Source organism: Arachis hypogaea, chromosome 2 (genome assembly GCF_003086295.3).
Source record: "Arachis hypogaea cultivar Tifrunner chromosome 2, arahy.Tifrunner.gnm2.J5K5, whole genome shotgun sequence".
Lineage (NCBI taxonomy): Eukaryota > Viridiplantae > Streptophyta > Magnoliopsida > Fabales > Fabaceae > Arachis > Arachis hypogaea.
The window spans coordinates 2,520,044-2,544,501 of NC_092037.1; the positions used below are offsets into that span (position 1 = coordinate 2,520,044).

The 24,458-nt window shown below is 33.3% G+C and overlaps 2 protein-coding genes across 9 annotated transcripts; both read left to right on the forward strand.

Moving 5' to 3' along the window:
• Positions 1–3,315: 3,315 nt before the first annotated feature.
• LOC112732711 (putative disease resistance RPP13-like protein 1) lies at positions 3,316–8,769 on the forward strand. Of its 4 annotated transcripts, none has more exons than XM_025781476.3 (5): positions 3,316–7,069; positions 7,361–7,710; positions 7,873–8,084; positions 8,179–8,274; positions 8,357–8,769. In XM_025781476.3, exon 1 carries the CDS (start codon positions 3,446–3,448, stop codon positions 7,049–7,051), a length of 3,606 nt encoding a protein of 1,201 aa, XP_025637261.1. In that variant the 5' UTR covers positions 3,316–3,445; the 3' UTR covers positions 7,052–7,069; positions 7,361–7,710; positions 7,873–8,084; positions 8,179–8,274; positions 8,357–8,769. The 4 variants fall into 4 exon arrangements, with proteins under 4 accessions (XP_025637261.1, XP_025637252.1, XP_072069243.1 ...); XM_025781467.3 differs by having other exon boundaries at positions 3,330–7,069; positions 7,305–7,710; XM_072213142.1 differs by having other exon boundaries at positions 3,330–7,069; positions 8,216–8,274; positions 8,357–8,496.
• Positions 8,770–11,151: 2,382 nt separating this feature from the next.
• On the forward strand, positions 11,152–16,737 carry LOC112732720 (putative disease resistance RPP13-like protein 1). Of its 5 annotated transcripts, none has more exons than XM_025781491.3 (5): positions 11,152–14,935; positions 15,181–15,195; positions 15,348–15,464; positions 15,549–15,668; positions 15,804–16,737. In XM_025781491.3, exon 1 carries the CDS (start codon positions 11,291–11,293, stop codon positions 14,915–14,917), a length of 3,627 nt encoding a protein of 1,208 aa, XP_025637276.1. In that variant the 5' UTR covers positions 11,152–11,290; the 3' UTR covers positions 14,918–14,935; positions 15,181–15,195; positions 15,348–15,464; positions 15,549–15,668; positions 15,804–16,737. The 5 variants fall into 5 exon arrangements, with proteins under 5 accessions (XP_025637276.1, XP_072069246.1, XP_072069245.1 ...); XM_072213145.1 differs by lacking the exon at positions 15,181–15,195 and having other exon boundaries at positions 11,167–14,935; positions 15,558–15,668; positions 15,804–15,963; positions 16,077–16,737; XM_072213144.1 differs by lacking the exon at positions 15,181–15,195 and having other exon boundaries at positions 11,167–14,935; positions 15,348–15,490; positions 15,558–15,668.
• The last annotated feature ends 7,721 nt before the right edge of the window (positions 16,738–24,458 follow it).

Here is a 24,458-nt window from a genome sequence, read left to right on the forward strand (position 1 = left end):
GATCAACTGAACCATCAGGCTTGCGTTTGATGCGATAGACCCATTTACAGCCAACCGGCTTAACCCCTGCAGGGCAATCAACAAGATGCCAAGTTTTGTTGAGCTCAAGAGCATCCAACTCATCTTTCATAGCACTACGCCAATTAGAGTGTTGATTGGCGTCCTTAAAAGACTTTGGCTCAACATCAGAATGTAGAGATAAAAGAAACTTTTTATGTGAAGATGAAAGAGAAGAAAAAGACATGACTGAAGATAAGGGATACTTGCACTTTGAGGGAGATTGATTTGTAGAGATGAGAAAGGAATTACACAAGTAATCAGAGAGATATGCTCGAGGTCAGTGAGGCCGGTCGGAATGACGAGGATGGGGTTGTTCAGGTGGTGAAGAAGGTGACGGGGGATGAGAAGGTGATGGTGGACTGGTGTCTAGTGCGGAAGGAGAGATGGGTGTCTGTGTTGAGAGTGATTCGGTGGTCATGGGTTCAACTTGGCTAGGTAACGATAGTGAGGAAGAGGGAGAGGTTGTTGGAGAAAATAAAGAACTAGGTGGAGTTGGGTCAATGGGTATATGTGAGGGTTCAACTGAAAGGCTAACTGAATCTTGTTTTTGAGAAGGTGTGTTTGGCAATGTTGGGTTGAATGTATGGAATTGGGCATTTTTTGTGACTAAAGGCAAGATCATTTCATAAAAAATTACGTTTCTAGAAATCTCAATTCTTTTATCTTCTAAAACATAAACAATATATCCTTTAAAACCACTTTGAAAGCCAATAAATACAGCTTTTTTGGCTCTTGGATCAAATTTTGATCTATTTGCCATTAGGGTAGAAACAAAACATAAGCATCCAAAAACTTTAATGTCATGATAATTTGGTGGATGATTGAATATAATCTCAAATGGTGTTTTAAAATTAATTGCGGATGATGGAAGTCTGTTAAGTAAATAAACAGCATGTCTAACAGCATAAGACCAAAAAGATGATGGTAAATTAGATTGAAACATAAGAGCACGAGCTATATTCAAAATATGTTGATGCTTGCGTTCTACCCTTCTATTTTGTTGAGGAGTTTCAACACAACTACGTTGATGAATAATGCCCTTTGAAGCATAAAAATAAGGTAAAATAAATTCTGGTCCATTATCGGAACGAATAGTTTTGACTTTGGAGTTGAATTGTGTTTTAATTAAAGTAATAAAATTTTTTATTTGATTTTGCACTTCTCCTTTTGATTTTAATAAAGTAACCCATGTAAAGCGGCTAAAATCATCAACAATAGTAAAAAAATATTTATGATTATGAATAAAACTTTGTCGAAACGGACCCCAAATATCAAAATGTAATAAATCAAAACTTGCATTTGGCTTTGTTAAAACTTTGAGAAAATGAAAGTTTCTTTTACTTAGAAAGATGACAAATGTCACAAGCCTCATCATGATGCATAGAGATAAAAGGACGTAAATGATTAAGTCTTTGCCTAGAAGGGTGTCCTAAACGAAAATGCCATATATTAGAAGGTGTAATGGGTGGAGATTGGATGGAATTTATAGTGTGTAGTGAATGAATTTTTACCAAAATTGGGTTCAAAGACATATAATCCCTCTCTCATTCTGGCCAAGTCAATCGTCCCCAAATTGTTGTTCTGTAAAGTGCAAGAAGAAGATGAAAAAGTGAATTCACATGTGAGTGCTGAAGTAATTTTTGAAACAGAGATAATATTAAAGTTGAAATGAGGTAAATAAAGAAGATGGTGAAAATTGAACAATGCCTTTATAAGAAACAGCTTGAGAACCATTTGGTAAATGAACAATAATAGGAGAAATTTATGTGTAAGAAATAAACCAAGACAAATTTGATGCAATGTGATCTGTGGCACCAGAATCAATGATCCAAGTATTCAAGAATGAATCTCGATTTGAAGAATTGTCAACAATAGAAAAAGTATTGAAAGAACAAAGATAATGAGTAGTTGGACTTGGCAAAAGCTCAAGTTGGTTTGAAGGACGAGCTTCTTCATTGAAAGGAAGTGCTATGAAAGAGAAAAGTGTTGGGCTGACGAAAGGTCCAAAAGAGGCTCCGGATGAAGTTGCTGGTGTGTCCTTTCTCCTTGATCCATGGATGTCAGCAGAGCTCAAGAGGACCTCTGATACCATAATAAAATGGAAAGAGTATACAAAGATAATAAAATTGTGAAAGAATAATAATGAAAGGAAAGAAAAGATGAAGAAATTTTATTGATTGTTGATTGATTGAATTGTTCACCATGAAGGTAAAACTAAGTATATATAGAGCATTGGCCTATAAAAGATAAAAGATAAGATAAAGATAAGATAGAGATAAAGATAAAGATAACTATAAGATAAGATAAAGACTAAAATTATAATTGAATTTGAGTATTCTGTTGGGCTGAATTTGTGGGCCGTGAGACGTCTTTATTATTGTCATGGGCTAAGGTGGAAGAGTGATTTAATAGAATCTGAATCTCTATGGTCAAACATAAGAATTTTTGTTGATTCAACAAAAGTGAAAAATCACACACGCTATTGCCATGCATTATTAAGCTTCTTTGAAAAAGGTTTAACACTGCAACAAAATTATCACAAAGACAACAATTCCATTGGTCACACAAAATGCTAATCCTGCAATCACACTGCACAGTCATGAGTTAGGATTAAAGATAAAATCCAATTGTGCTTTACCTTCCAACGAAAAATTTTAACTGTTAGTTACATAGCTTGTATGTACTACTTTCTTTGGAAAATTCTCTTGGTTTTATCTGTATTTCTCTGAGAAGAAGTTAATATTACATGCAGCAATCCAATAAAAGAATCATCATGAGCGCCTAATGCAGTAATTACCTATAGTTCTATACATGATTAAATTTGGCCGTGCAACATTTGAAAGCTTCCTCTACTTTCAATTATTCTGTATCAATTATCAGAAATAAAAATACAAAAATCATTAGTCCCAAAGCAGCACATATTTAACAGTGTACAGAGTTATGTTTTAAAACAACCTCATAGATAAGCTAGCTATCAACACGTGAAGGCGTGAAAGCCAACAGATTTTAACCTTATATTATAACCATAATACCATGATTCTTGTACAGCTTCATGCTTCTTATAGTTTTATATAAATTCCACAAAGACTAGTGTCCATTGATCATAGTGAAACCACACCACCAATATTTTTACTATTTAACAATGTGTTGCATCTTTCAAACAAGAATTAACAAATGGAGCTAGTGTAGAACCAGCTAAGCACTCCACTGATACCGAATCTTTTATAGTTACCGTGGAAACCGATACCACGTGATATCATGTAGGACAACTTCTTTGAAAACTTGATTAAGAAAACCCCTCTACTGAGTTCACTACACCCTGCAACCATTGTTCTCTTACCTTTCTCTGCAAATCCATTCACTTTTCTGTTGTTGAGATCATATCATGGCTGGTGCACTTGTTGGTGGAGCTTTTCTTTCTGGCTTCATTAACGTTGTCTTTGACCGGCTCCTTACAATGGATACTGCCAACTTGGTCTTGGGCAAGAAACTTGGCCCTGACTTGGTTGAAAGGCTGAAGACTGCTCTGTTGGGTGCTGAAGCTCTTGTTGCTGATGCTGAGATGAAGCAGTTCGGTAATCCATCTGTGAGGAAGTGGCTCGATAGTCTCTGTGATGCTGTTTACTGTGCTGAGGACTTGCTCGACACTGTCCTCGCCAAAGCTGCCACTCAAAAGGAGCTAAGTTCTTCCTGGTGGTCCCCTAGCTTCTTCACCAACCGAGAGAGGGAGATGGTAGAGAAGATGGAAGCGGTAGTTAGAAGAATAGAGGATCTTGGAAAACAAAAAGATTTCCTTGGTCTTGAAAAGATTCCCACTGGTAGCTCATCATGGAGGACTCCGTCCACTTCTCTTGTGAGAGGGAATGTGTACGGCAGGGAGGATGACAAGAAGGCCTTAGTCAAGATGCTGAATGACAACAATGAGCATCACCTCTCTGTGATTGCTATTGTTGGCATAGGTGGGGTTGGTAAAACAACTTTGGCCCAATGGATGTACAACAACGAGGAGTTCATGAAGGAATTTGATCTGAAAGCATGGGTTTGCGTTTCGGAGAAGTTTGAAGTTGTTGAGACTGCAAGGAATGTCAGGAAGCAGATCCATGGAGGCGCCTGTAGTCTCGACGATTTCAATTCACTTCAAAATGCTTTGAAAGAAGAATTGTCCAATAAGAAGTTCTTTATTCTTCTAGATGATGTTTGGAGTGATGATGGTGACAAATGGAGTAATTTTATGACCCCTTTCCAATATGGGAAGAAGGGAAGTATTATTCTTCTAACTACTCGCGGGGAAAATGTTGCTTTTGCACTTCAAAACTGTCGCCCTTATTTTCTCAAAGGGTTGTCAGAAGACTATTGTTGGTCAGTGTTTGCGGAAAATGCATCTTTTCCACAATCTAATGGGGGTGCAGCACTTGAAGAAATAGGTAGAAAGATTGTCAAGAAGTGTGATGGCTCGCCATTAGCTGCAGAAACACTTGGTCGCTTGTTACGTACGAAGCATGATGTTCAGGAATGGAACAAGATATTAATGAGTGATATTTGGGAACTTTCTGTGGAGAAGAGTAAGATTATCCCAGCATTATTGATAAGTTACTTTCATCTCCCTGCATATTTGAAACGATGTTTTGTTTTTTGTTCTTTATATCCCAAAGATTATAAATTTAGGAAAGATGAATTGATCTTTTTGTGGATGATAGAAGATCTTTTACCACCACCAAAGAAAGGAGAGAGTTTAGAAGAAGTTGGTTGCGAGTGTTTTGATGAACTAACTTCTAGATTGTTTTTCACACATCAGCTTCTAGATGGGGTTGTAGATGCTTTTGTGATGCATGATCTCTTGCATGACTTAGCAATATTCCTTGCTGGAAATTTCTATTGCAATGCAGAAAAACTTAGTGAAGAGGAGGAGGTCCGGATTCAGACTCGGCATTTGCGTGTAGATTTATATCATTGTGGCTCAAAACTTAATAATTTTATTTCTAAAGCAAAATCTTTGAGGACATTATTGTTTAGAGGATTTCACCATCCCAACTTCGAGAATAAAAAGGCGACAGGTGACATATTATCAAAGTGTAAATACTTGAGAGCTTTATCCTTTCATAAAGTTGATGTGCTGCCTAGTTCAATAGGAAAATTGATCCATCTGCGCCACTTGGATCTCTCTTATTGTTCTATTAAGACATTGCCCAAGTCTTTGTGCAACTTGCGGAATTTGCAAACGTTGAAGTTGTATGGTTGTTATGAGCTAACTATGTTGCCTAGTGGTTTGCATAATCTAGTGAGTTTGCGGCATCTTGATATTAGGGGAACTTATTTGGAAGAAATGCCCCCAAAAATGAACAAATTGATACACTTGGACATTTTAAGCGATTTTCTGGTGGACAAGCATAAAAATAATGGAATCCGGGAATTAGGAGGAATCTCAAATCTTCATGGATCATTTCAGCTTAAGAAGTTGGAGAATGTTGTTGACGCCAAAGATGCAAAGAGTGCAAGGATGATAGACAAGAAGCACATTGAGTGCATATTGTTGGAATGGTCTTCAGGTGATGAGATAGTTTCAAACAAGCAAACTGAAAGAGAGATATTGGACAGCTTGCAACCTCACAATGGGTTGAAAGAGTTGAAAATCAAAGGATACAAGGGTACAATATTTCCAGATTGGGTTGGGCATTCCTCCTACCAAAACATGACAAGTGTATCTCTAGAGTCTTGCAAGAATTGCTGCATGCTGCCTGCACTTGGACAGCTGCAATCTCTTAAGGCCCTGCACATTCAAGGTTTCGAACAGCTCAAGAGCATCGGCATGGAGTTTTACAAGAATGAAGGCGGTCAACATTCTTCGCCTATTGCACTATTTCCCTCACTGGAGAGATTGGTATTTCGGCATATGCCATGTTGGGAAGTGTGGCAGTTACCTGAATCAGAAACTTTTCCTCAGCTCAGGGTGCTTGAAATAATAAATTGTCCAATGTTACAGGGAAATATTCTTGGTGAAGTATTCTGGAGAGTCATTTCTTCTTTGTTGTCAGGTGTTTCGGAAGTTCGAAAACTATGTATATGTAAAAATCGTAGTGGACGATCTGAAACGTTGTATCTTCGTGAGGATACCTTATCAATTAGGGGATGTGAGTCGGTGATAGATTCTGTATTTAAGGCAATCAGCATCCACCAACTGGAATTCCCGGAGCAGCAACAACACAAGTATGATTTGGTAGAGCTACAAATTGGGAAAAACTGTGGTTCACTGACTGCATTGTCGTTGGATGCCTTTCCCAATCTCAAGAATCTCGCGATACATAGGTCTGGTAATCTGGAATCAATTTCAATGTCAGAGCCACCACATGCTTCTCTTCAACATCTCTCCATCTCTGAATGTCCCGAATTTGTGTCATTTCCAGTAGAAGGACTGGCTGCACCCAACTTGACTGATCTCGATGTTTTCAGGTGCTCAAAGTTGGTGGCATTGCCACGTGACATGAATACTCTCCTCCCCAATTTGCAGTCTCTCAGCGTACAAGATTGCCCAAAGATTTCCAGGTTTCCAGAGTGTGGTTTGCCGCCTAACTTGAAACAGCTTACTGTCGGGAGACAATGGAGGGATCTATTGCCGATGGCCAACTTGGATGCCCTCGCTCATCTCACCATTATTGATGATTATTGGTCTCCGAGCATGATAAAGTCATTCCCAGAGGTGGGTTCGCTGCCTCAACTTCCCTCCCTTACCACTCTACGTCTCTTCAACTTTAAGAATCTGGAGACATTGGAGTGCAACGAGCTTCTCCGCCTCACCTCCCTTCAACAATTGCACATTAAGTACTGCAACAAGCTGGAGAATATGGAAGGAGAAAAGCTGCCTCCCTCTCTCTTGCTACTTCAAATTAAAGAGTGTGGTTTGCTGGGAGAACACTGCAAGAACAAGCATCAACTAATCTGGCCCAAAATTTTCCACATCCCCACCATTCAGGTCGATGACAAACACATTTTCTGAATAGAGATTTCTGAGCAGGTAATTATCTAACTTCACGGTTCTTATGCCACCACAATTCAATTATACATACATAAAATTCCTTTTCCTCAAAAGAAAACACCTCCCTCTTTCTTTATACATTATTAACTAGTTGGACTGATATAAATTTGCATTTTTTTTCACTCATTGGGAAACCTCTCACTTTGTAGTTGTACTCAAAAGAAATATCCTCTGTTATTCTCAAAAAAGAGTCATTCTTATAAATTCAATACAGCTGTGCATCATGGATGCCAGGAAACTTTGAGTCTCTCACTCATCTTACCATTAAAGGTGATGGCTGTAAGAGAGTGAAGTCATTCCCTGAGGCCAGTTCTCTGCCTCACCTTCCCTCCCTTACCACTCTTGAGATACGGGGATTTGATAATCTGGAGACATTGGAGTGCAACGAGCTTCTCCGCCTCACCTCCCTTCAACAGTTGCACATTGAGTACTGTTCAAAGCTGGAGAATATGGAAGGAGAAAAGCTGCCTCCCTCTCTCTTGCTACTCAAAATTCATGACTGTTATTTGCTGAAAGAACACTGCAAGAATAAGCATCAACAGATTTGGCCCAAAATTTCTCACATCCCGACCATTGAAGTTGATGGCCAACAAATATTCCGAATAGAGATTTCTGAGCAGGTAATTTCTCTAATCTTCATATTTAAAGAGGAAGATAAGAATTAGTTACCGTGAAATAAAAATTGAAAGACATGGAATATCTTTCTATTGTGTATCCAGCATTTGAGAATTTCTTTACATGCATGGATGAATCAAATTTACTGTTTTTAACATCTTCTGCAGGTAGCTTATACTGAGGTACAACTTCCCAGATGGTCGAGATTTAAGCATATAATCTTATACGGAATCAGAAGAGGTGATTTCTATTTTAGCTTCAGGTCGGAGAATATGGAAAGGAGAAAAACTTCCTTCCTCTCTGTTACTACTTCAAATTCAAGACTGTCCTTTGCTTGGAGAACCCTGCAAGAAGAGTTGTGGCTAAACTCTGCATGAAGGTAACTATGAACTTGATGGATCTATAGCTATTGAATTTGAAATTGCTCTATCTCTTAGCATTTCTTTTAGTACCAACTCAAATATATTTTCCAGGGGACTGAAGAGATAGATGAATCTGTTTTCTTTATAGATTCAACCATGAAAATGTGCATTAGGCAGCTTCTATGGCCATTGCAACTTGGTGAGCATGTAAGTACTTTTGTAAAATTTACTATTTGTAGTATTATTATTTTGATGTCAAATCTTTTAAAGCTGAATTTGTCTCTTTCAGTTCTGCTTTTGAAGCTATAAAGGAAGGCAACAATGTTACACATCATTGTGTATTTATCAAGCAGGTTCTGTTCATTTTATGTTTGAGGCACAAGCAAAGTGAATAATCGGATGGTCAAATCTTTTCTTGATTAACTGGAGATTCTTCACTCATAATTATTCAATTTGGAGTAGCGATTGTGATTTGATCTCTCTAGCAGAACTACCAGAAAATTCGTAGACTGCAGCTGCTTTTCCGGTGAAGTTTTGCACTTATTTGGTTTCATTTTGTTGATGAGTTTGTGTCCTTGTACAAAGAGTTGTGCACATATGCTTATTAGTGTTTGTAAGTTTTGAGACATCTATGTAGCTTTGATATGGATAATACTGAAGCTTTTTACCTTCATGTGGGTTTTTTTGATCTCTCACGTTAAACTTTGGTGTTCTATTTTTCTGCCTACTCTTCAGTATTTTGCTGGTATAACTATTGCCATATATAGGTTGCCTATATTATGTTTGGGTGCTTCCATATTATGCCTTTCACTGGTCTATATTGCCTATGAATCACTGATATATATGAATCTCACAAGATTATATTAAGGTGGATGCTAAATTCGAGAATACTGATTAGCAACCCTGCTTATGCATCAATTATTAATTTGTCTAAAATGTTTGCATAGGTGTATACTAGAACTTTATCTCGCAGCATATACACAATTTTCCTGGAATAAGTGAAAGTGAAGAATCATTCTCTTCAAAAAGGAAATTCAGTTTGTACTTCATGGCATTGTCAGCGGTTAAAATACTTTAAACAATAGATGGCTTGGCTGATCAAGATCCAAGAATGACAACAAAATTTTTCTCTTAAAAAAAGTTACGTAAAAAAATATTAGGTTTTCCCTCCATAAATCATGGTAGAGGTGAGGACATTGAGTTATTAGTAAGGAATAAGGATACTAACTTATGATATAAAGGGCTTATTAGGATAAATTTTATTACTTATGCTTGATATTCAACAAAAATGACAAAACAAGCAAGAAAAATAAAATAGAAGACATAAACGGATGAGTTAGTCTTCAGGAGTTCCAGAATGATTAAAAAAATGTCAACATTCAAAGGAGCTAGTCAAATACTCCCTCCAGCTAAAAATAATTATCATGCCAACTAAATGTTGAATAAGGCAGCAAGAGACAGAAAAAAAGTGTGTCCCAAGAAAACAGCTTCTAACTATTCCATTGAACTTGTCAAATATCTTTGTTTTAACAAAGCTATCTTTGTTGTTACTATTACCAACCCAATTTTGTGTCAGGCCCCAACTTACATTGACATTTATGGATACACATTTTTTGGCCTCTTTGTGGCATTAGGATCAACATATTTGAGAGAAACCAACTAATCATGCATGTTTAAGAAAGTGAAACTGATTATTAAAAAGCTATGAGAAATTGTAAAGAAAGTGAAACTTATTATTAACTATTTAGTTGCATAGTTGATACTGCTAACTTGTAAGAGAAAGACATACACAAGACCAGATATCTTCAGTAGATAGCAACAGTAAGTAATTAAAAACAGAAAAAAGTAATGAATCTAACTCCAAAATATATAATATTGCAGAACTCTTGACAAGTGACAACATAATCAATTTAGTTGTGTGGGGAAAAAAGCTGAATAGAAAATTGATTATTTTCTTCATCAGTTTTGCACTATCATATTGTCTCATGTCTTGTATTTTTATAATGCTGCCTTTCTTTGGAAAGTTCACTCAGTTTAATGTTTTTAAGAAGATAATAGTTAAATCCAACAATTCAAAAGAAAAAAAAATCTCCTCTTAAACTTTGCATCTGGTCTAACAAATTGAGAAAAAGAGTGAGAAAAATATTTTATGAGAAAGTTGAAACCTTCTCAACTTGCAACTTTCTTACTTCATGAAAGCAATTATCATTTATCAGTACCAAACAAATTAGCATTAACCATCAATTGCCAAGATTTTAAGCACTTATAAATAACCCCCTTCACCAAAAATTAATTCCATTGCATGCATTATTTACTTTTATTAAAAATAATATATATATGGGGAAAAAAGAAAGAAAAACTTTGCAACTAAATACATAACTCTGCTTGATAAGTACTAGTAATAGTTCAAATACCATAAGTAATTAACTACTAGTATTTGATGCATTTGAGAGATATTAGTATAGTAGTACTATTGAACCTGTTCCTGTAACAATTGAAACTTTTCACCAGATGCAATTATGTTGCATCCCTCAAATAAAGTAGTGTGAGCCAGCTGGGAGGACTTAAAGTGATTGTCTTATCTACTAATTTGTACTACAAACTAAGAAAAACTTACAAGGTATGGATTAAAATTGTTGCATTACACTGATTAATAATTCAGAAGAGTGGAGTGTCGTGATTCATTAGAAAATAGAAACAAAAAAGTATAATACAAAGACCAAAGCAATTTTACTCAGACAAAGGTGCTAGAGAACAAAGTAGACCTTAATCATATTGAGAAAGTGAGCATTGCTAATTATCAACATCATTACTTTACCATGACCCACCACAAATGGCTCATTATGATAATGATAAGGTGATATATGGCTTGTGCTTTTCAAAATTTTGGAAATAAAAGGCAACAACAGTTAAGATTAAAGGCAAAACTGAAAAATACGTTGCATGACACTTCCAAATTGCAAAATAACAATCAAACACATAAAATTAGTAAAGAGGAAGCAAGGCAGTCCCACTAACGACACCAACTTTTTATGAGGTCCCTCAGATCCCTGTTTAGTCAATTATTGTCTTTATCTTGTTGCTAACAAATTATTGAGAACTACTTCTTCACTATAAGCTTTGACAGACCAACACACAGTTCGGTTACAAAGCCTGCAAGCATTGCATTTTTCACTCTACTCCTTCATATCTTAAATTTCTGATCACTTGTTGAGATCATAGCATGGCTGGTGCACTTGTTGGTGGAGCTTTTCTTTCTGGCTTCATTAACGTTGTCTTTGACAGGCTCCTTACAACAGATGCTGTCAACTTGGTCTTGGGCAAGAAACTTGGCCCTGACTTGGTTGAAAGGCTGAAGACTGCTCTGTTTGGTGCTGAAGGTCTTGTTGCTGATGCTGAGTTGAAGCAGTTCGGTAATCCATCTGTGAGGAAGTGGCTCGATAGTCTCCGGGATGCTGTTTACTGTGCTCAGGACTTGCTGGATGCTGTCCTCCTCAAAGCCACCACTCAAAAGAATGCAAGTTCTTCCTGGTCCCTTAGCTTCTTCATCAACCGAGATAGGGATGAAATGGTAGACAAGATGGAAGGGATGGTTAGAAGAGTTGAGGATCTTGGAAAACAAAAAGATTTCCTTGGTCTTGAAAAGATTCCCACTGGTAGCTCATCATGGAGGACTCCAACCAGTTCCCTTGTGAGAGGGAATGTGTATGGCAGGGAGGATGACAAGAAGGCCTTAGTCAAGATGCTGAAGGACAACAGTGAGCATCACTTGTCTGTGATCTCTATTGTTGGCATAGGTGGGGTTGGTAAAACAACTTTGGCTCAGTGGCTGTACAACAACGGGAATTTAATGAAAGGATTTGATCTGAAAGCATGGGTTTGCATCTCGGAGAACTTTGATATCGTTGAGACTACAAAGAATGTTATAAAGGAGATCTCTCCAGATACTCAAGGTCTTGAGCATTTTAATTCACTTCACCGTGCTTTGAAAGAAAAATTGTTGAATAAGAAGTTCTTTATTGTTCTGGATGATGTTTGGAGTGATGATGGTGACAAATGGAGTAATTTTATGACCCCTTTCCAACAAAATGGGAATAAGGGAAGTATTGTTCTTCTGACTACTCGGGAGGAAAATGTTGCTTCCGCAGTTCAAAATTGTCAGCCTTATTTTCTCAGGAAGTTGTCGGAGGACTATTGTTGGTCAGTGTTTGCAGATAATGCATCTTTTCCACAGTCAAATGGGAGAGCAGCACTTGAAGAAATAGGTAGAAAGATTGTCAAGAAGTGTGATGGCTTGCCATTAGCTGCAGAAACACTTGGTCGCTTGTTACGTACAAAGCACGATGTTGAGGAATGGAACAAGATACTAATGAGTCATATTTGGGGATTTTCGGTGGAGAAGAGTAAGATTATTCCAGCATTACTGATAAGTTACATCCATCTTCCTCCATATTTAAAGCGTTGTTTTGTTTATTGTGCTTTATATCCCAAGGATTATAAATTTGTGAAAGATAAATTAATCCTTTTGTGGATAGCAGAAGATCTTTTACCACCACCAAAGAGAGGAGAAAGTTTAGAAGAACTTGGTTGTGAGTGTTTTGATGAACTAACTTCCAGATTATTTTTCACGAAGAGTGAAGACTTTGGTGATTATTTTGTGATGCATGATCTTTTGCATGACTTAGCAATATTCCTTGCTGGAGATTTCTATTGCAACTCAGAAGAACTTGGTAAAGAGGAGATAAAGATTCAGACTCGGCATTTGTATGTAGATTTAAGTCGTTGTAGGTCAAAACTTTATAATTCTATTTCTAAAGTAGAATCTTTGAGAACATTATTATTGTTGGACGATTTCTCATCTCCCAACTCCAACACTGAAGTGGCAACATGTGAGATATTATCAAAGTGTAAATACTTGAGAGTTTTATCCCTTGATAAACATGATGTGGTGCCTAATTCAATAGGAGAATTGATCCATCTGCGCTACTTGGATCTCTCTTGGACTGATATTAAGACATTGCCAGAGTCTTTCTGCAACTTGTGTAATTTGCAAATATTGAAGTTGCGTCGTTGTTACGAACTAACTACGCTGCCTAGTGGTTTTCATAATCTTGTGAGTTTACGGCATCTTGACATTAGAGAAACTTCTTTGGAAGAAATGCCCGGAAAAATGAGCAAATTGAATCAATTGCACGTTTTAAGTTACTTCGTCGTTGGCAAGCACGAAGATAATGGAATCCAGGAGTTAGGAGGGCTGGTAAATCTTCACGGATCCATTGAGATTAAGAAGTTGGAGAATATTATTGATGTGAAAGAAGCAAAGAGGGCAAAGATAATGGATATGAAGCACATTGATGAATTATGTTTGGAATGGTCTTCAGGTGATGATTTGGTTTCAAGTACACAAAGAGAAAGAGACATCCTCGATAACTTGCAACCGCAGAATGGGTTGAAAGAGTTGAAAATCAAGGGATACAAGGGTACAATATTTCCAGATTGGTTGGGGAACTGTTCCTACGAAAACATGACACGTGTATCTCTAAAGTTTTGCAAGAATTGCTGCATGCTGCCCTCACTTGGACAGCTGCCATCTCTTAAGTCCCTCAGCATTGGAGGTTTCGATCAGCTGAGGAGCATTGGCGAGGAGTTTTACAAGAATGAAGGAGATCATCATTCTTCGCATATTGCACCGTTTCCCTCACTGGAGAGTTTGAAGTTTGATAACATGGCATGTTGGGAGGTGTGGCACTTACCTGACTTAAAAGCTTTTCCTCAGCTTAAGAGGCTTCAAATAAGAAATTGTCGAATGTTGAAGGAAGAGATGCTTAATCAGGTATTCTTCAGAATAGTTTCTTCTCTGTCAGATGTTTCAAATGTTCGCAAACTACATATAGACAACAACTTCATAGAACGGCACATTTTTCTTGATGGGGATACTTTAACAATTGGGGGAAGTGAATCTCTGATGGAGTCTGCATTGAAGGCAATGATGAGCATCAACCATCTACGTTGCCTCCAAGAAATACACATCGAAGGGTGTAGAAAACTAGAATTCCCCCAGCTACAGCAGCACAAGTATGATTTGGTAGAGCTACAAATAGTAGACAGTTGTGATTCACTGACCTCCTTGTCATTAGATGTCTTTCCCAATCTCAAGAATTTGGAGTTAGAAGGGTGTATGAATCTGGAATCAGTGTCATTGTCAGAGGCACCACACGCTGCTCTTCAACGTGCCACCATCTTTGACTGCCCTGAATTAGTGTCATTTGCAGGAGAAGGACTGGCTGCACCCAACTTGACTCATCTCAGCATCACATGGTGCTCAAAGTTGGAGGCATTACCACGTGACATGAATAGTCGACTCCTAGATTTACAGTCTCTCGAGATATATGGCTGCCCAAACATTTGCAGGTTGCCAGAGGGTGGTTTGCCGCCTAACTTGAAATCACTTGATGTGGGATTTTGCGAGAAACAAATGAAGAATCTATCATGGATGGCCAACTTGGACGCCCTTACTCATCTTACCATTGAAGGTCATTACTGCGACAACATAAATTCATACCCAGAGGTGGGTTCGCTGCCTCACCTTCCCTCCCTTACCACTCTTTATATTGAATACTTTGATAATCTGGAGACGTTGGAGTGCAACGAGCTTTTCTGCCTCACCTCCCTTCAACAGTTGCACATTGTGTACTGTTCAAAGCTGGAGAATATGGAAGGAGAAAAGCTGCCTCCCTCTCTCTTGTTACTCAAAATTGAACGGTGTCGTTTGCTGGGAGAACATTGCAAGAACAAGCATCAACTAATCTTGCCCAAAATTTCCTACATCCCTGACATTAGAGTCGTCTAAACAGAGATTTCTGAGCAGGTAATTCTCTATTCTTCATGATTCACACATGCTACCACAATTAAATTCACACATGCACAAGTCATACTTATTAACACATATTTTTAAATAAAATTGCATCTACAGAGGAACATAAGAATTAATTAGCATGAAATGAAAATTGAAAGACAATTAATATCTTTTTCCATGTATCCAGCCTTAAGAATTTTTTAGATATATAAAACAATTGGATGAATCAAATTTACTGTTTTTACCATCCTCTGCAGGTAGCTTCTACCGAGGTACAAGTGCCCTGATGGCTAATATTTCAAAGCACATAATCTTATATAAAACAAACCATACTTACATTACCTTCATTAAATCAAAAGAACTGATTTCTGTTCTAGCTTCAGGTAGGTATAGTTACTCTATTCCTCTCTGCAATTTACTTCAGGTTGGAGAATATGGCAGGAGAAAAGCTTCCTTTTTCTGTTACTATTTCAAATTCAACACTATCCTTTTCCCAGCAAACGCTACAAGAAGAATAGTTGCAGCTAAACTCTTTATGAAGGTAACATAAACTTGATGGATCTAGAGGTATTGATCTTTGAAGCTGCTCTATCTCATATCATTTCTTATGAATACCAACTCATAGATTTTCCAGGGGCATCAAGAAATAGATAACTGCTATGGTCGAGGATCTACTTTCTTTCTGGATTCAACCATTAAAATGTGCTTTAGGTAGCTTCTGTGGCAATTGCAACTTGGTGAGCATGTAAGTACTTCTGTAAAATTTTGCATTGCGGTATTATTATTTTGTGTCAATCTTTTCTCAAGCTAAATTTGTCCCTTTCGATTCTGTTTTTGAAGCTAAAAAGGAATAATACATCATTGTGTATTTATCAAGCAGGTTATGATCATTTTCCATTGTGTGTGGCCCAAGCAAACACTTTTTGGAGAGTCCCTCTACATCACAATTAGTGTATTAACCTGAATAAATGAATGATCGACTGGTTAAATTCTTTTCTGGTTTACCTGGAGTTCTTCACTCGTAGTCCTTCAACTTTGAGGTGTGATTGCAATCCGAGCTCTTCCCGCAGCACAAGTATGATTTGGTAGAGCTACTAATACACAGCTGTGATTCACTGACCTCCTTGTCGTTGGATGTCTTTCCCAATCTCAGGAATCTCGAGATATATTATTGTAGGAATCTGGAATCAGTGTCAATGTCAGAGGCACCACACGCTGCTCTTCAATGTCTCTCCATCCGTGGATGCTCCAAATTAGTGTCATTTGCAGGAGAAGGACTGGCTGCACCCAACTTGACTCATCTTCAAGTCGCATATTGTGACAAGTTGGAAGCATTACCACGTGACATGAAGAGTCTACTCCCAAGTTTACATACTCTCGAGGTATATTGTTGCCCAAACATTTGCAGGTTGGCAGAGGGTGGTTTGCCGCCTAACTTGAAATCACTTGATGTGGGAATCGGCGAGCAACAAATGAGGGATCTATCATGGATGCCCAACTTGCACGCCCTCGCTCATCTTATTATTAATGGTTTAGGGTGTGAGAACATAAAGTCATACCCAGAGGTGGGTTCACTACCTCACCTTCCCTCCCTTATGTTCTTGTACAAGAGTTCTGCATGACTACATGTATGCTTATTAGTTCTTGTAGTTTTGAGACTTGTTTGTAGCTTTGATTTGGAAAATGGTGAACATTTTTGTCTTCCTGTGGGTTTTTTTTCTCTCTCACACTCAAGAGGTTTTTCCCCACATTAAACTTTGGTGTTGTATTTTTCTGCCTTCTCTTCAATATTTTGCTGCTATCAACTGTTGCCAGAGTGTGCCTCCTATATTCATTATGTTTGGGTGCTTCTCTGTTATGCCTTTGACAGGTTTAATTTATTCCCACCAATCTATCTATTAACGAGGTCACTCAAATAAAGATGCCTAAAACGTCTTTTTTTAAAAGATGTTTTCATGTTGTGTTTTAATTGGTTTCTGTATAATTTATTCGGTGTTTCTCATCACATATTATTAAATTCCTCAAAAGATTTTCTTTACAGAAATAATAAAAAATATTTAATTTGGATTAAAACAAAAAAGGTAATAGATTAACTATTAAATTTTTTTAAAAGATTATTTACATAAAAAAATATATCACATTCATCAATATATATATAATACTAAACACATTGAATATAAATTTTTATTGAGTTTAAATTTTAAATAATTTTTAATTGAATTTCGAATATTTTTATTTTAAAGAGTTGGAATATTTTAACATCATTTTTTTCATATCTTTTTAATTGAGTCTTTGATTTTTTTAAATTATATACCTTATTTATAACTAGAATGTGACCCGCGCGATGCGCGGGACGGTAAATTAATAATAATATATAATAAATACTAAAAATTATTATGTTTTGTAGAATTAAATGAAATATGTATAAATTAAAAATAAATTTAAATGGTATTTTATTTAAAAGAAATGGTAGTACAAAGTATTTGGATGTTGGAATTGATTTTTGTATTTGGTTTAATTGATGAAATTGGTCTTCTTATGTGGCACTCGTTTTCCTTTTTTTTATTGGTTGTTATTAGAGATGTTGCTTTCTTCTTTCTATCATAGGTTGTTATGAAGGCATGTTCCTTATGAATTGGTGAGTTGTGTGCACTTTCTTTTGTGTTGTTTGCTCCCTCTTTGCATGTATGGTCTTCTTCCGAAAATGTGTCTTGAATTTGTATCGTTTTTTTTCTCCTCAACCTCTTAATAGGTATGTGATATTCGTCTGATGATATTGGTGTTGGCGAAGTTGGTTCCTATAATCAATGAATAATATAAATTAGAAATAAATGAATTAATTTTTGAGAGACTTATTAGTTATGAAATATCCATAAGTCAGCTGTGTGAATTCTTCAATTTTTGGATTGATATAGATTTTTGTACTTGAAGTTGTACTAACCTAATAATCACCTAATATTATAATATAATAGGTTATATAAAATAAGATTGTGTCGTATTGTGTCAATTAATGTATTATATAAAATATAATTCTTTGAACTAAAAAAAACAATAAATTAAAATTTTTTGAAAAAGATCATACCTTTATATTCACTAACCAATGTTGATGTGAGTGCAACAATTTTTTGGCCCTTGATTTGTGTTGTAATTTCTTTATTTATCTGATTTGAGAGATTTCTCCACAACGTGACTTTCAACACGATGTCCCTAAAATTAATAGTATTTTGTTAATAACTATATATCTAAATGAAAAATGAATTGGTTGTATATTTTTTTACTCTTTGAGTATCAATTCCATTCTTCGTATTTTTGTGGGTTTTCCTTTAACATCTACTTGTTCTTCTTCTCCTATTGCATGCAGTTTTTCAATGATATCTACAATAAAAAGAACAAAAATGTGTTGATTTTTTTTAATAAATTATTTTTAATAAGAATAATTGAAATAATATAAAATAAAATTACCTGTTAAAATTTGTCTTTGACCCACTCTGTCAGATAATGTCTCAAGTGATGCAAATTCAAAATAGTGTTGGAGAATGTTCAAAACTGGATCTTTGATTTCTTTCACAATAGTTGTTATTAAAAAATTTGTTTTCATAGTACCTTTAATTGCTCTATACAAATCATTTGCATCTTCTATTTTTAAATTTTTGATAGTATAGACTTTTTCTTCTTCTAATAAATGTTTGAATTTGTTTATCATATTTTTCTTCACAATTACATGAAGAGGTGTTCCTTCCAGTGTTAGTAAATCATTGTTAACAATTAGTTAAAAAAATGATTGCGTTTATTTTTTTAAATTATTAGAAAAGGAACAATGATTATCAAATTGAGAGAAGTTTAACTTTAACGATACTAAAATACAATTATATATAAAGTATTATAAAATAATATTAAAAGTATAAAAAACAAAAATAATTAAAGCATTTTTTTAAATTCAATTTAAAAACAGAATAAATTTGTTTATTTTGTACCTTTTCATCTAATATAATCATTTCTAAGAAAAGAGGCTCCTCTTTATTTTTGGGTGTTAATGTTTTCCATAGACGAACCACGCGAACTTTGATAAACCAATTGTCCGTATGTTTGGTTATATTGTCCAAAGAATGATGCTCCATTGAGTAAGTTTGAGATGTTGTATAGTTTAAAAAGAAATTTCTTATGGTAAATTTGATGTTATTTTAAAGAATAGTGATTAGAGACTTATATAAGTAGTTCAAATAGTATATAATTTAAATATTTGTAACGTAAAATTTATTATAATTAATAATATTATTATGACATTTATTATATGGATATTTATTACATTTAATGATTGAGTTTATAGAAATTAATAAATTAATTATTGGTGTTATAAAGTTATTATATTGTTTATAACGGTAAAATATAATAAATATAAGAATATAGATTTAATATCTTTATAGGTTACAAACTTAATTTCAAAATTTATAATTTAAAAAGACTTGGTTGAAGAATATTTGTATATTATATGAATTTAATAAAAAACTTCTAGATTTATATGGACTTAATAGAAAACTTTTAGGCTATTTGCAAATGTTTAAGTTTTAGGAAGTTTTAGAATACTTCACCTACATGAATGAAATACACCCGATGCTTGGTGTGACTATATGATACTCTTTTTGTATTGTAGAGATCCAAAGTTGAGGCCTATGTTCGCTGAAATAATGGCAGTAGTGAAGTAATATGCAATAATAATGATATAAATTTTTAATGAGTTAATTTACATAAATTAATAAATTAATTATTAGTATAATAAATTTTTTGTATTATTTATAACGGTAAGATATAATAAATATAGAAATATGATTTCAATGTCTTTATATGTTACAAATTTAATTTCAAAAATTTTAATTTAAAAAGACTTGATTAAAAAATATTTGTATATTATATGGACTTAATTGAAAATTTTTAGACTAATATTAATAAAAAATATTAGTCCTTAACGTTTCTCTTTGAACAATTAATATATACTAACGTACCGAAAATGGCGAAAAGTTTATTAGCAGTAATTCAAAATTAATATTGTAATTACTTAATTAAATGACTTCATAAAATTTTGCAGTTAGAATAGAAGCTAGTACATCTTCTTTCTGCCCATTTTTTCTTATCCCACTTTTAAAGCAATTCATTAATTAATAATAGTATTTTTATCTGTAATCATGAATAATACCAATTATTTCTAATAAAATACATAAATTAGCAAGTTGAATTAGATAATATCATATTATTAAATGTGATCGGTCTTTGGTGGATCAAATTGAATGCCAATATCTTAATGTTAAAGATGACCAAACATTCCACCTAATATGATATTGTCACATTTAAATATATATTTCTTAGTGAAGTAATATGCAATAATAATGATATAAATTTATTTACTAACTAATAAATTATTATAAGCTTTAAAATGTAACTTTAACCTATTTAAATTGTTATATGTGATTAAGAATATTACATAAATTTCATAGACCAATTTTAAGTGGTTTAAATTATGATTTATAAATGATATGATTAAGAATTTTGTAAAAGAAAAAAAATAAAAAACTGTAGCATAATATATAAATAAATTTAGAAGTATACAAAACTAAGAGGAAAAAATATCCTTAAATTCAACCCATGGTTATATGTGCAATGTCTAAAAAGAAGTATTGAGATTTAATTTTCGGACCAGTTAGAGCATTGTAGAGGTCGACCTTATTTCGAAGTGTGTTATACCTGTAGAAACACTCATTTTCACAAAAAATATGTATGAGAAATTTTAGAAGAAAGAAATATAAACATTACTCCAGACGTAAAAAATTGATTACTTATGAAAAAATATATTATCGCAAGTTTTTTCAAAGGAGTTTGGTATGAAATTACTCATCGACTCACAATGTGTAAGAGATGACTTACTTTATAGAAGATATATTCTCATGAGTTTGTTGAAATGCCATTGATATGGAATCAAGTACTGCAAGCATAAACGACTGGGAAAGAATAAGTTTATGAATAAAAAAGATAAAAGATAGGTTAAGTATATCTACTTTTAATTTCTTATATAAAATTACCTCAATGTTGTAATCCTTAAGAAAATACTTGGCACGAATTTTCTTCGTTGGACGAATTTTTTTAGTTGGTCTGGTTTCTGCAATTGATGCAATGCGGAGAGGTGCCAAGAAGAAGAGGGTTTCGAGAAGTATGAGAAGAGTAAAATTTGATTCGAGGAAAACACAATGGCTCATACCGGAAGAGCATGGAGGAAATAGGATCTTGGTACGGAGAGGTGCCAAGAAGAAAAGGGTTTCGAGAAGCATGAGAAGAGTAAAGAGTTTTCAGGCGAGAAGCATGAGAAAAGTAATGAACTCTTTGGTTTTCAGAAGTTTTTTGGGGTAAATGTTAATTTGTGTTTTTGTTGTTTTTTTATTCTGTTTTTTAGTTTTTTTTTTTAATTTGAAAATAGAAGTTGATTTGGCAAGATTTGAGTGGTTGAAATTTGGCAAGATTTGATTGGTTGTTTCTAAAATTTTGCCACATAAGCAATATTGCTGACATGGCGTTAGTAGAATAAGAGGAACAACTTAGAAGTAATGTGGTGCATGCTTATGTATCTACTTTTATATATTAAGAATAGATTAAGAGTAATGTTTTAACACCACCAATTAGTCACACATATAAAAATACAAGAACAATTCTATTGTCATAATTATAATCTAACTTTATAAGCAATACAATACAATGAAACTATATATAAGTAACCTAACTAAATTTTATCTACATCTATAGTCACATTTCATAAATAATATAATTAAATTATATTTATGTTTATAATTAAAATATGAATAAAAAAAAATATCAAGATGGTTAATTTTTTTCGTTCATAATTTTTTTATTATTTTTGTTGTGAAAAGTTTAATTATTTTAATAATTAATTATTTTTTAAAAAAGATAATTGAATAACACAAAAAAGTCTTATTAAGAGTAATTTATTTATATATGATTAAAAAATAATTGAATAATTATATATGGTAAAAAATTAATATTATTAAAAAATAAAAATAAAATTTATTTTAAAATTAAAAATAAAGTTTATTTAAAAATAAAATAAAAAATTGGTTTTTTTTCTTTTTCTCCAAAATTTATCTACGAGTAATTCTATAAATATTTTATGATGAATAAAAATATTAAACTCCTAATAAAATTTATTCTAATAAAATTTATTTTTATTCTACTAAACGTTAAATAAACTATTGAAAAGAATTTTATTTCCTCCATTAGAGAAGAATGATAAACTTCCATACTTATATTATGTTATGGCAATAATTTGGCCTATTATTTTTTAATAATAATAATAATAATAATAATAATAATAATAATAATAATAATAATAATAATAATAATAAACAAGTATATCACAGTAAAAAAAGAAGCACGTCACCAAATAATTTATCATCCGAATTATATATGAATCAAATTGATAATATGAAGGCTAACACTACAAAAATCGATAACAAGGTTAGGGACTTACAAAACCTTTCTTAAGATCATAGAAAAAAAAACGTTTATATTTGTGTGATATATAAAACAATTATCATATATATGAGCAAAAAAAGTCCAACTGTTTTAAAGTAAAAAAAAAATAATTGATTAAATGTTCTTGTATTTAGTACCTTTTTTTGGCACTTCCTCTTAGTTAAAAATATAATCATTATAATTTTTTAGTTATTATTGCTAGGGTGTTTACAGATGGGATATGGCTGAAATTTCAATCCAATCCGCACTAAACTCATTAGATCAAATTCGATATTCGCACTTTTTATGTTTGGATCAGATATCAAATATATCCATAAAATAAAAAATATTAAAAATTTTATTTTTATAAAAAAAGTCAATAATTTTTTGGTTTACTTTTTTAAACATATTTACTTCTATCTGATTAGAGTGTGGATCCGATCATCTTATAGATCAGATCATATCCTCAAATTACAAATTAGATACGGATAAATATTGTGAATTTATATGGATATGATCTAATCTATGAACACCGCTAACTACTACTATAGGTTCATTGTTGCAAAAGAATGCTTCTTTTATTATAAACCATTATTAGATCTTAATTAGCATTAAAACAACTTAATTGTCAACAAAGAGATAATACTTATTAGTTTCTGAAATTATGTTTGTATTTCAATCCATAGTTATAAAAACCGAACTGGATCGGCTGGTTCGACCAGAAAACTAGTGAACCGGACTAGAATTGGACCCTAGTCCGGTTCGGTTTACTCCTTGGACCGTTTAAGAAATAAAACCGGTGTGAACCGATAAGAACCGGTGCAAACCAGTCTAACCGAACTGGTCTGCTTGAAAAATTTTTAAAATGTCTCCACAAGGTCTCGAACCAAGAACATTGGAGCAAAAATAACCTCTACTTGCCACTTAGCCATTATTAATATAAATATAAATTTCACTAAAAATTTATTAATTCACTTGATCTATTTTATTGCTAGAATTGCGATTAAGGTTATTTGTTTTTATGTTAGTGTTAAAATCTACTGATATTATAGTTAGATGATAGGTTTTGTGAATTAATTATGTTTTTATTGTGTCAAAATAAGATACTATTGTAGTATTAAAATTTTATGGTTTTTTTATATTAGTTATTTTTAGAAGTTGAGACTTGATTCTTCATAAAATATTAGTGAAAATATGTATTTTAAATTTTAATTTTAAACTTTTAACTATTTTATATTTTATATTTACGTGAGACCGGTTTTATCGGTTCAACCAGTGATTTATCAGTTGAACCAATAAACCAGTGAACCAGTAGCTTGACCGGTTCGATCACTGGTTCGGTTCTAATAACTATGTTTTAATCTAATTTCAAAAATTTCGATTTACTCAATTTAGTCTCCCAACTTAATAGTTATGACTCACATTGGTTCCTAATCTTATTTTTGTCACTGTCTCACAAAATCGTTAACGACATGTTGAGATGGACTAACGACCGCTACATTATACATTCTAGCGACTATTTGATGTGACAATTGAAATTTTTTTACCTTATTTTTTTAACTAAACACTTAAAACCCTAATATGAGTCACGGATACCTAAGTTAAAAAATCAAACAAAGTAAATTGAAACTTTAAAAATCAGATTAAAGCTCGAACATAACTTCAAAATAGAACTTTAACTTATGTAGTGATTAATTTAAATGAGAGTCAAATAAATCAAAATTCAACATAATTTTTATCAATATTTTCAAATTCGAAATTTCTATACCAAAATTAACTAGGATTTTTCTTTAAATTAAAAATTTAATGAAATAGTGACTTTAATTATCTTAACCAATGTCTTAATTAATTATTTTTATGTCTTAAAAGAAGCTATTTATGAGATGAAAATAATTAATTTGTCTACTTTAATAAATTATTATTTTACTAAAATAAAAGAAACTATTTTTTTAGAATTTTTTAAGAACTAATTAATATTATATATATTTTGTTACACTACATTTAGTTATAAAAATTTTATTTA